The sequence below is a fragment of the Pungitius pungitius genome, chromosome 1, assembly GCF_949316345.1.
Source record: "Pungitius pungitius chromosome 1, fPunPun2.1, whole genome shotgun sequence".
Classification (NCBI taxonomy): Eukaryota; Metazoa; Chordata; class Actinopteri; order Perciformes; family Gasterosteidae; genus Pungitius; species Pungitius pungitius.
The window spans coordinates 17,165,790-17,178,295 of record NC_084900.1 but is presented as its reverse complement, the minus strand read 5'-3'; the positions used below and the strand labels follow the sequence as shown (position 1 = coordinate 17,178,295).

General features: G+C 39.9%; 2 protein-coding genes and 1 long non-coding RNA gene across 6 annotated transcripts in view; 2 read left to right on the top strand and 1 right to left on the bottom strand.

The window, feature by feature from the left end:
- The first annotated feature begins 310 nt into the window (after positions 1–310).
- Positions 311–4,214, top strand: LOC119221991 (acidic mammalian chitinase-like). 4 transcript variants are annotated; one of them, XM_037478293.2, is made up of 12 exons: positions 311–334; positions 892–956; positions 1,034–1,060; positions 1,176–1,380; positions 1,455–1,511; positions 1,607–1,772; positions 1,859–1,983; positions 2,072–2,195; positions 2,494–2,676; positions 2,874–2,990; positions 3,095–3,227; positions 3,353–4,214. In XM_037478293.2, exons 2-12 carry the CDS (start codon positions 902–904, stop codon positions 3,583–3,585), a joined length of 1,425 nt encoding a protein of 474 aa, XP_037334190.2. In that variant the 5' UTR covers positions 311–334; positions 892–901; the 3' UTR covers positions 3,586–4,214. The 4 variants fall into 4 exon arrangements, with proteins under 4 accessions (XP_037334190.2, XP_062418713.1, XP_062418712.1 ...); XM_062562728.1 differs by lacking the exon at positions 311–334 and adding an exon at positions 432–562; XM_037478295.2 differs by lacking the exon at positions 311–334 and adding an exon at positions 649–671.
- LOC119221947 (nuclear receptor coactivator 3-like) overlaps positions 3,148–12,506 on the bottom strand; it is a 97,618-nt gene continuing 88,259 nt past the window's right edge. The window contains exon 19 of the mRNA XM_062562722.1: positions 3,148–3,227. Coding sequence (XP_062418706.1) covers positions 3,198–3,227 — 30 coding nt within the window. The 3' untranslated portion in view covers positions 3,148–3,197. The remainder of the gene's footprint in view (positions 3,228–12,506) is intronic.
- On the top strand, positions 7,642–10,735 carry LOC119222067 (uncharacterized). Its single transcript, XR_005120738.2, has 4 exons — positions 7,642–8,223; positions 8,511–8,555; positions 9,295–9,321; positions 9,562–10,735. It is a non-coding gene; the product is annotated as an uncharacterized LOC119222067 (long non-coding RNA).

The window sequence follows — 12,506 nt, the reverse complement described above, 5'->3', positions numbered from 1 at the left end:
TTAACTTTTTGCTGATGCACTCCATGTTGGGGATTTGAAATGAATGGAAAGACAATTTGTTGAAAAAAGTTCTCTTTCTATATTACTATTTTCTATTCAGCTGTACATTGAAATACAATTCTGTCCTTATCCATCTGCCGGGCTTGCAGTTTGTAAAAAATAAATTCACTCTCTAGCAAGACAGCAACCCTAAACAGTTAAACAAGCTGTTTTTTTAAGCACAGTAAGTCAACAGAATGCTATGATTTCATCATGCACGAGCTGCCACGGGGCAAATGTGCAAATCGGGAGTCCTTGACGAGATTTTCAACAAAGCATAATTTATTAATTACAAGTAAGTACATATATTAGCAATATATATATATATATATATATATATATATATTCAAACATTTACATAATGAGACATATCATTCATTTACAAATATCACCCGCAAATACTGATTAAAACATGAACCCCTACCGCTTCCTCTGGTTGGTACATCCCTGAACTATGTACCGCTGCTCTTGCCCCCTTGGAGAAATATTTTGCCTAAACACCCTGGGGACAAGAAACAGGCAGGTGAGTTGGGGTGAGAAGTTGCAATGATTAGCTGTTAGCAACTGCGATCGTTTAGCTTGCCAATCAGTATACCATTGTTGTGCCACATCATTTGAATCTGACTTCACAGGTAATGGTGCTGCGTCCTCACACATCTGCTACCAAAGCCACAAAACATGCTTTAAGAATGCTGAAATTGTTTGTCGACATACTTTGACTAGTTTCTGTTTGTGTATTTGACTTACTGATGACGCAACAGCTGACGACACGAAAGATGAGGACACTCTAGTCGATGCAATAGCGGAGAGTCCAAAATGTTTGTATATTTATATATAGTTTGTTTCTAACAGTGCTCTCGACATGACAACAGCCCGACCAACCACAACCATCATGAGCAAGTTCATTCTGATCGCAGGTAAGGCAAATAAAAGTTTTTACAAAACATGTTTTTCCTAATTTTCCTATTTACTAACTATATCTCTTACTTTAAAGGTCTTTGTCTTACCTTTGGCAGTTTGGGTGAGTTTATGAGTTAAATATAGTTATACTGAACAACCGTACTTCCAACTGAACAAAGTAAATGATTTATCCCCAAGATTAATGAAAAGTCTTCTTTTTGCCACTCCATGAATAGGTTTGTCATCTAGACTGGTGTGCTATTTTACTAACTGGTCCCAATACCGACCTGGCAGTGGGAAGTTTATGCCTTCAAACATTGAACCAAACCTGTGTACTCACTTGATCTATGCCTTCGCTGGTATTAATGAGGCAAATGAGTTGAGCACCATTGAATGGAATGATGATGCCCTGTATAAATCTTTTAATGGACTCAAGCAGAGGTCAGTCCAAATCTTTCAGCATTATCTTGGTGTTAAATAGCGTTTGGGGCTACTAAGTCTATACATTCCTATAGGAACCCCAACCTTAAAACTCTGTTGGCAGTGGGAGGCTGGAACTTCGGAACACAAAAGTAAGACATTTAGCACGAGAAAAATCATCACAAATTAAAGCATTATAGGATCGTCTTCTTAAAAGCATGTCCCCCGCCTCCCAAACTCTACACAGATTCACAACAGCGGTGGCAACACAAGTCAACAGAAATACATTTATTCAGTCTTCTGTCAAACTTCTGAGAAAATATGGTTTTGATGGACTTGATTTGGACTGGGAATACCCCGCTGCAAGAGGAAGCCCTGTGGAGGACCAGCAGAGATTCACGTTGCTATGCAAGGTCAGGTGCAAAATAACTGTTCTGGTGTTGTAGTTATGTTGATCATGAAACACATATTGACATTAACATGTCGCTACGGTGTGCAGGAGCTGCTACAGGCCTATCATGCTGAGGGAACAGCAACTGGTCGGCCCAGATTATTGGTTTCTGCAGCCGTGGCGGCCGGCAAAGGAACTATTGATGCTGGTTATGAAATCGGAGAGATGGCTAAGTACACCTAAATGTTACTCACCACAGCATGACCATCCATTGAATGTCTTTGTGTTTCCCTCAACTCCCTCTCACCTCTATTTCATCAGGTACCTGGACTTTATTAGTGTGATGACTTATGACTTTCATGGCACCTGGGAGAGTGTGACAGGACACAACAGCCCTTTGTACAATGGAACCCATGACACGGGAGACAGTGTTTTCTTAAATACAGTGCGTAAACACAACTAATTCCTACCATACAGGGACCACGACAGTCGACGCAGAATGAGAGTTCATTGTGGAGTAAAACAGTAGTATTGAGTTGCAATAAGAAGGCCGTACCGTGCTGAAAATCAATGTGTGACAATCTTCTTTGCAATGGTTCCATGGCAACGCCACACAGTTCAGCTCAATAAGCCAAACACCCAGCATTCACATTAAAGTCTTAAATATCATCTTCTGGAAATGTTTTTAAATTTGCATTTAATTGCATACTCGTGTTCTGTTTGTCTCCACGTTCAAATTTCAGGACTTTGCCATGAGATATTGGCGCGACAAGGGAACACCTGTAGAAAAGCTCAATATGGGCTTTGCCACGTATGGGAGGTCATTTCGACTATTGACTCGATCCAGTCAGGTTGGAGCACCAACCAGTGGTCCTGCTGCTGCTGGTGGTTTTACAAGGGAAGCCGGCTTCTGGTCCTATTATGAGGTGACATTGGCAAAAATAACTCAATGAAATGAACTCTATTAATAACTCTGTTCATTTTTAACACTTTTTTACTAGCCAACATAAAATATTATTATTCTCTGCTCGGATAGAAATAACTCCACTCATGTACACTGCTACATACTATTTAACACAAATATTTTGACGTATTCAAATTTGATAATCAATCCTTGTTTCAGATTTGCACTTTTCTTGAAGGGGCCAGTGTCCAGCTAATTGAGGATCAGAAAGTTCCATACGCATTCAAACAAAATGAGTGGGTTGGCTATGACAACAAAGAAAGTTTTCAGACTAAGGTATCCACATGCTTACACAAAACGTTGCTAATTTCTTGTATCATACCAAAAGAGTACAAAGTCCAAGTGCATGCATTGTTGTTGACGTGTTTGTATTCGTTCAGGTCCGATACCTAAAGGAAAACGGATTTGGAGGAGCTTTTGTCTGGACTCTGGATCTGGATGACTTTAATGGACAGTTTTGTGGACAAGGAAACTACCCTCTCATCAGCCACCTACGCTCTCTACTCGCCGTGGGTGAGTCGAAATTTAATTAGTGGTATAATTTTCTTTCTCATCCATCTAGTCATTATCGACTGACATTTGTGACCTTTCACTGTACAGACTACAGAAACTATTTTAAAAATATATTATTTCTACAGAAACCCCCCAACATCTAGTAAATCCATCTACAAACCCACCTCAACCTGCAGCAGCAGTCCCTTCTTCCAGCAACATCCCAGACAATTTCTGTGCAAGACGGGCTGGTGGAATTTATGCCAAACCTGATGCCCCGGGTTCGTTTTACAGTTGTGAAAATGGCATCACCTGGATTATGCACTGTCCAGCTAATTTGGTCTTTCAAGATAGCTGCAAATGCTGTAACTGGCCATAAATATAAAATAAAATAAAAAATCTGATCCCAATTCAATAAAAGTTTGACTTTTAGAATTTTATCTGTAGCCTGAATGGACCTGTCTGGCATCCTGTGACTCCTGATGATCCCACACGTTATAACAACACTGTGCCCTACCTTAAAAGACCATAAATGTGTCTTTTTAATGCAAAGCACCACAGGAAAATGTATAGAAACTGTTCCACGTGCCTTGAGTGGATATTATACACACACACAGAAATCCACATTGTATGTATGTATGTTAGAATGTAAAGATTTAACTGACAGATCACATTTTTTTTCAAAATTGTAAACAAAGAAACGTTGACAACTGCAAGAAGTGTGTGTCCACCTCTTTAACTCCACATGAACCCATCAGTGTTACAAAGATCTACAGACCTGCCTAGCATTATGCCTAGTGCTTGAAGTGCAAAACAAGTGTACTCACATTATTTACATGTTGGCTTGTGTACCAGATCTGCAATTTTACTTTTACTTTACTTATTACATATTGAAGCCTGCTATACTGTCAGTTGTCATTATACTTGGCTATGCATTTTTAAAAATAGGATTACAAGGCATACTAGTATAATTCCCACATAAAACATTTTTAAATCCTTTTAAAATATCTTCCCGGTAAAATCCTATTAAAATATTTCAAAGAGTATGTAAATGATTATATTTGTCCAAAAATAAATTACAACTCCCAGATGGTTGTGATTCTCCATCAATGGGATCGTCCAGAAAAGGACATGCCATGTTCACGTAAAACAGAGGTCATAAACAATCTTATTTTGTTCATATGTGGAAACTGCGCTAAAACACGCCTGATACAGCGTAATTGAATGAATGAGTAAATTAAAGAGCGCTGTGTCATTGGCTGGCTGCTGTCAGAGGGAGGAGACTGTGAAAGAAACCCAGGGTTTATTGAAGAAAACCTGCTCCCGACCAGGTTAGGTTCACAGGCTCAGTTACCATAGTGACTGACCCTGAGGTTTAGTTACCTCCCTTTCTGAAACAGAAAACCCAGTTTCCCTCATCTCAGGGTTAACAAACTCTGAGTTTCCACTAAACCCGCTCCTTGAAATGGACCCCTAGTATGCAGCAACTCCGTATTATTCTTGAATTATGACTTGAATTGATAAGTTGACTGTGTAGTGTGCGGACCCCTGCGTTAGACCGTTTCGACCACGGTGTCACTCCAGGCAGCATCTCCCGCTTGAAAATGACGGTGTCCCTCTGGTCCTCCCTCTCGACCGGACCATCCGCACGCCACCCAAATTGTGATGGGCAATATCTGGCATAACCCTAAGATGAGTTTGACACCCCTGATATAAAGCAATACTGTAGTCTGCAAATAACTGATTAGGAACTACACAATATGACCTGGTTAGATAATAAATTAATAACAATGAATAGCAAGAAATTGCTGAAAGTTTTAATGACTTGGTGCATCCAGCATGACCTGTCTCAGTTTTGGAAGGGGAAGGGGGCCGCGCATGACACAGGTTTCCTTTTCACTAGCTGACCCGACAGGTGGGGGATAGACCAGTCCATTCAGACTGTCACAACGGGGGGTGCGTGGGCAAGGAGGGAGGACTCAGATGCAGAGTATTCAAAATAAAGGACTTTAATGGTCAGAAAACAAAACTCAAAATCACTCCAACCAATAGGACGAGAAGGAGGAGAGAGAAAAAAACGGGGACCTGGACTTGAAAAAAACAACGATGACATAAACTCACATGGCATGAAAAATGACGAGACCTGTAGACAGAAGACAACCGAAGACAATGACCCGACAAGAGAAAAGAGACTCACAAGGCTTAAATACACAATGGAGGTGCAGGTGATTGGACACAGCTGGAAACGATCAGGCACGGCAGACAATCACAGGGGAAGACAGGACAAGGCAGGAAGTGAAGTTACCCAGGGACACAAGAGACATGAAACTACAAAATAAAACAAGACAAAACCCCAAACCGTGACACAGCCGTGGGTAAGTTGTGACACCTCAGAAGCAGCCTATAGTTGTGTTTGCTATTTTCACTGTAAAATTACAATAACTTACAGGTGAAACTGCTGCCAGTAAGTTACTGTAATTTTACTGTAAAACTTTTCACTGAAAAATTACAGTAACTTACTGGCAGCAGTTTCACCTGTAAGTTACTCTACAATTTACAGTACCTGTGCTGTATCAAGGGAATACAGCAACTTACTGTACTGCAATTATATGGTACTTTACTGTAAAATACCCTCAAATTTACAGTCAGCTATATAGTCAGCTATATAGTTATAGCATTATGTCGCATATCAACACGTCAAGACCCGCAGCTGCCCAAACAAAAGACTCCAGCCCCACACTGGATCTCTCCCAATTCCAGCTGGACTTAGGGACGAGAGAGAAAATATACTCGTCAAATATAAGACAATAGCACTGCAAAAAGACTACAAACTTTACAAATGGGTTTGAATTAAACAAGTGAACCTCAAACCTGTTTTTAACAGCCCCAGAATATCACATTAATAGCCTGAAGACACCTCACAGGGGTTACAACTACATGACTCTTTACATGTTATTTAATAAACATGTTTATAATACATTGTGTTTCACACAACCACCACCACAACTACTGTGACTGCCAAAACGCCTTCTACCTCATCCTCAACCACTACCTTCTAAAAATAACCTAAAAGACACTGTCTACCACAGCCAGGCCTCCACATAACTCTATGGTCAAATCAGCACAGCTGATCAGCTGGTTCACACGGATAGATAATTATCGCAATTAGGTGTGGGTTTGTTGTTGTTATTATGTGTGGGTGTATTGTTGCTATGAGGTGTGGGTGTATTGTTGTTGTTGGGTGTCGGAGTCTTATTGTTTGGAAACTTTTTAATTACTGTGTAATTAGATCTGCAGTTCTTCATTTTCAAAAGATAATCCTCTTTGTTCTGCCAAAATGTACATGGAAATTGTTCCCTTTTCTTTGAAAAGTTTCTTAAAAGCACTTTGAAGGATGATGAGTTAAAAGGGTGGACCACCACAGTATAAAGGCAGCATGAATGGAGCCATGATTCACCCCTATTAACCTGGAAATATTAATGCAAGCGTACGGCGAGTATGAACCGTAATTAGAAACAAAACACACTGCTACTGCAGCAATAGACTGAAAAACGGCGTGGGAGACGCTTAAGTTCCAATATAGTGTTGTGAGTTAATAATTTATATACATACTAATCATAATCTATACGTTTTACTAATTCCGAGTGGGAAAATTACACTTTTTACACTCTGTTAAAATGCACTACACACAGGCTTGAAATACACACACATGCTCATATTTAATCATAATAATATCTCTGGTAAAAACTGGTACAATTGTATAAATGTGAAATGTATTTTATTCAGGTGCTTTAATGTCTCTCACTGGTTTGTGTCCAGTGAACAAACGCATTTAAAAAATGTTTCAGAGAGAGGCAAACTTTTCTCACGGCTCTGCATCTAGTAGCTTTACAAATATTATCCACATCACCGATGCTGTAAAGGAAACTGCCGTTTGCAAAAAAACATAATACTACACATGTGAGAGCGTGTCCACGATGGGTGACGTTAGTTAAATGAGGGCAGGTGTGGTTAGGGACATATTTGAATGACTGTGAAGAAAAACGATTCTGTTCAAAGAAGAAATTATCTGGAAAGGACAATATATCTAATCGGGGCCTCAACATTCTCTCCCGGTTAACACCCTGCGAAGTAATAGCGCTTCTTCATCGACCTGATCGTCTAGAAATGGACATGCCATGTTCGAGGAAGCACTTTAGTCTTCAACGTAACAGATCTTATTGTGTTCATATGTGGAAACTGCGCTAAAATTCGCCTTGCAGACCCGGACCAAAAGCTAAAAAAGACTGTTGTTATTATTATTGTGACAGCTCACTTTTTGACTGCGCAGCTTTTTTCCTCTTTACGGTAGTAAGCACTGACCAATTGCATTCGAGTTAAACGATCCCACGTGATACACCTCGACCAATTGAGTCTTCGCATTCTAGGCAGGACTAAAGTAGAGCGGTAAGTAGAGCATTTAATCCTTAATGGTTTCTGTTCCTACTTCCCACTGGAGCACTGAACCAGTGTCTCATTAATTAAAACTAAATCTTAATTCTCCCACTTACCAAAAAAGTGAGTGTGTATATAGTTTTTCCTGCCAGGATGTTGTAGACCCCTAATTTAAGCGCACAACATGGTTAAACTGAAAGAGCAATGACCATATTGTTTGGCACTCCTCTCAGCTAACAACTGTTAACTGTGGCCCCCATTGGCCCAGGCAAGTGTGGGAAAACGTTGCCTGCTCTGATGAGTTTTGATTTCTGTTGTTTGTTATTAGTTGAAAAATTCAAAAAGGGAGAGGTATGTAGGAGGCATCTGGATCAGATAAACCAGAGCTGAACATAATTGCTACCTTAGTTTGGTGTTTTATCTTAAAAAGATTCCTATGTAATTGGAGGTTGAACAGCTGCATAATTGTGACATTCCGACCTACATATTTGTCACACCTTGTCAGCTCATCAACCATTTAAAGCAACGCTGCAAGTTATCGGTCAGTCACTAGACACAGCAGAGTATGCTTCTTTCACCTTTTGTAAGTATACCTTTTACTTTGATCCTTTTCATCCCTTTTTAACTTATTTCCTTTATAATGCTCTGTATATTATACTAATTACTTTTTAAAGCTATACATTTGGTGTGTCACAGTTGTACATTTTTCTCTAAATGAATGTCACACAACTCTTCAATGTAAATGTTAAGGTGAGTGTGAATGGAGAATGTCTCAAAAATGTTGGTTGTGAATTGCTCAGCATGACAATTTGTTAAATGAATCATTGTGTTCACATCACGCTGCATATTGATCAAATTCTTATTTTTCAGCGCATGCAAACCGTGTCGAGATGTGTAAGCTCACTCTAACTGCAGGTAAGCACACTGATGAAGTATATGTTTGGATCAAAAGGGTCAGTTTTATGAAATCACATATTTTCTAACTTGTCCCGCGTTCGCTCGATTGTGGGCCGAACCTTAAATCAGTTTGACCCCCCTGATCTAGGGTATGATGGATCTGAGTGTAACTACAAGGGTCTATTGGGACCTTTATGATGCGCTGCCACTGTAGATCTGTTAATTCACGCAATTTTACCAGCTGTCCTTTCCTCATGTTGCTTTCAGCTTGAAATACTTGTTTACCCTCTTATTCGTGGAAAATTAGTTTATTCTTTGTTTGCTGATTGCAGACTTTTCCATGTTTGTGATCCGTCACATGATGTAAACACTTCCCGTTGTCAGTGTACAGGCTCATTACGGGATTAGGAAACCCTTGTTTGGTTTCCAAAGTTGATAACCAGCTTCACGGGGCAAGATCGAGATTGTTAAGGTTATATCAGAAAAGCAAAACATGCCATTGAACTATTGAAGCATTTAAATTGCACTTGTAACGGCACTTATCTATAACAAGTTGTAAATTAGCTTATTTGATAAAATTGCACTTTGTTTCTTTTTCTTCTAAGTTTGTATCCTGATGGTTGAGATGCACTTATTGCAAGTCGCTTTGGATAAAAGCGTCAGCCAAATGACATGTAATTTAATGTAACTACTTCTTGGCACAGGCCCCTCTTGAGCTTGATTCAAACCCCATACTCACAAGTGTTTCACTTTCCAGCTCTCTGTTTCATCATCGCCAGCTTGGGTGAGTTCATAATATGTGTTATTCATAATCAGCAGTGTCACTGTTGGAGAAATAAAGTTCTTAACTTAACAGTTGTTGGAAAACCAGGATGGGAAAGTGGTTTTCAGTGAATGATTCAATGCAGTCATTTTTAATGTAACCACCTTTTATTACATTTACACATTTGTGTTATCACAGTGAAAATATGTACCCTTTCAGGTTTTTAAAAGCTTGTAACACATGTGACAATTATTGTTTTAGGTTTACCTGGCATTGAAACACAAACTGTCCCTGGAAACCTCTGCACTGGAAGACTAGATGGGCAGTACACAAACCCTAATGACCCACATTCTTTTCTCAGCTGTGCAAATGGAGAAACCCACATTATGCCATGCCCATCAGATTTGGTCTATGTAGAACCCACTAATAGGTGTGACTATCCCAGTAATACAACTACCAATGGAACCCTCTGCGCTGGAAGACCAGATCGGCAGTACACAAACCCCTGTAACCAACATTCTTTCCTCAGCTGTGTAGATGGACTAACCTACATCTTGCAATGCCAATCAAATGATGTCTATGTAGAAGCCATCAATAGGTGTGTCAACCTCTGCGCTGGAAAACCAGATGGGAACTACACCAACCCTGGCCACACTCATTCTTTTCTCAGCTGTGTAGATGGAGTAACCAGCATCATACGATGCCAACCACATTTGGTCTATAACCCATACATTAAGGTTTGTGAATATCCAAGTAGTCCAACTAAGAAAGGAAAGCGCTGCTATAGGAAAAAAGCACACAAACCCTAGAGACCAACATTCTTTTCTCAGCTGTGTAGCTAAACTAACCTACGTCCTACAACGCTCAGTAGATTTGGTCTATGTAGAAATCATTAATGCTTGTGAGTATCACTAAAAGAAATAGTAGATATTGGAGGCCAATGTAGTAGAAGAAATGGGCAATACCCCAACCCTGATAATCACCATTCTTCTCGGGTCCTTCTACCACATTCGCATTTCTCATACCCACCACCACAACCACCAATACTTTTACCACCACACCTCCCAAAGCAAGTTATTGGGACCGAATCAAATTCTGGTAAATGTGGAATTTACGGTGTTTTTTTTTGTTGATGTGATTGGTATCATTTTGGACGTGAAAAAAAATGTGATAGTGGTTTAATATCATTATTTAATTATATGGGGTATAGACTTAATCACATTGTTTTTTTTCTCTTTCGTTTATGTATAGCCATTGGTGGATGGATTGGTCTTACATTATGACACTAATGTGGCATATTGTAAATATGTTTATGTGATCTCTGTCTAAATTGAAATAATACAAAGCAATGAATACCATCATAATTATGAAACAATGAATGAATAAACTACAACAAATAAAGCAGACTCATTGTTGCAAGTTTTTATTTTTTAGTGGTTTACTTCAAAATCACAGCACGTCATGGCCACGTGTTAGATGGGGGCAAAACAAAGTGGCGTGGCAGGAAGGAGGACTCGAATGCAGAGTTTACAAAATAAAAAGAAAGACCAATTGTCAAAACACCAAAATCAAAAAGGCCAAGGGGGACAAAACACAGACGGAGACCAGGAACATCTATTCATACAGACCACAATGACGGGGCAAGATACAAGAGACACACAGGGCTTTAATACACAGAGGAGGTGCAGGAGAGAGACAAGAACCCAAACCCTGACAGAATGGAGACCAACGGTGAACAGCACTTCAAAGAAGCGGCTTCAGTTGCACATCAACAGTGATCTTGCTGTGTTTTGGGGTGAAAATTGATATTGTATTTTTTCTTAGATCAGGGGTTCCTAAGCTTTTTGACCCCCAGGGGTCATTTAAAATATTTACACTGTCTTGGATTTACTAATTGATATCATTAGGGTTAGGGTTAGAACCGGCAGTTCCTCTTCAAATCTTCTTCTTCGCTGTGACAATAGGATGGCGGTCATGACAAGCGGAGCATCTCAACGCTGATTGGCTTTCACAAGACAGCGTCGGGCAAGTTTTTCGCCCAATGATTAGATATTTTAATTCGCGGCCCACGGGGACAAATTGAAAGTGTTTTGCCCACGGCCTTTCTCACAATGGAGTGTGTATTGAAATGTTTCAGAAATCTCTTGCAATTCATTGTTAGTCATATATTTAGATTATGCTTCTTCTTAAAACAATATCTAGATTAAAATTTTTAGCATGTGTAAACATTAAAGCCTTTAACACACCCTAATTTTTTAATAATTTCTGAATAATAGAGGGCGCTGTAATTAATGGTTGAAGATCTTTTTGGCCTGTTTTTGGCTTATTTTCATGATTTCTTACTGTTGTAAAAGACCCAACTCCTCCCAGGGATTAAACCCGATTCTTTTCAAAATCGTGCAGTGTGATCCTGAGACCTTAGGCTCTAAAAACTGCATTTTGCTGGAAGAATTTCCAAGCTATGTGGGTAGGAAGCATTTTCAAAAAACCACCAGTCGCCACAAACATTGAAGTTGTTTTTACTCAACCATACTTAATCTAATCTGCTCCAATTTATGGTTTTAAGAAGATATTTCGGTGTCACAGGCTGGCAGGTCACGGGCAAGGAGGTAGGACTCAAACGCAGGGTTTCCAAGAAAACAAAGTGCTCTTTAATATTCTCACAAAGAACCAACATGCACCAACATGCACCAACCTGAACCACGCAACAGGAAACAATGACGTGACATGAGACTGACAGGACTTAAATACACAGGGGAGGTGCAGGTGATTGAACACAGGTGGAAACGATCATTGACACGGCAGACAATCACAGGGGAAGACAGGACAAGGCAGAAAGTAGAGATGAGCCGGATAAAGCACTTTTGCCGAGTACGAGTATTATACGAGTAATACAAGTCAATATCTGTGCTCAGATTGAATAAAAGTCCTCATTGGGTAGCTGTCTGTGTCTGCGTTCTGTGATTGGCTGGTAGTCACAGCACCCCTCCACTACACACATACTGTTTGTGTTGCTGTGTCCCGCTCGGCTCACTCACACACAGAACACTGAGAAGTGAACAGCTCTCTCTCCCTCTCTGTCGTCAGGTTCGCGGGTCTTTCGCCATAAATTTAAAGGATTTCTTCGGCTTCAAATCTATTTTTTTTACTTCGTTGTTGTTAATTAGTAGAGTTTAGGTAAACGTGGGGTTTATTAAGACGTGGTT

Coding starts and splice junctions, on each gene's coding strand:
- LOC119221991 (XM_037478293.2), top strand. CDS start 902: ATGACAACAGCCCGACCAACCACAACCATCATGAGCAAGTTCATTCTG. Junction 1,512..1,606: donor TGGAACTTCGGAACACAAAA/GTAAGACATTTA, acceptor AACTCTACACAG/ATTCACAACAGCGGTGGCAA. Junction 3,228..3,352: donor ACGCTCTCTACTCGCCGTGG/GTGAGTCGAAAT, acceptor TTATTTCTACAG/AAACCCCCCAACATCTAGTA.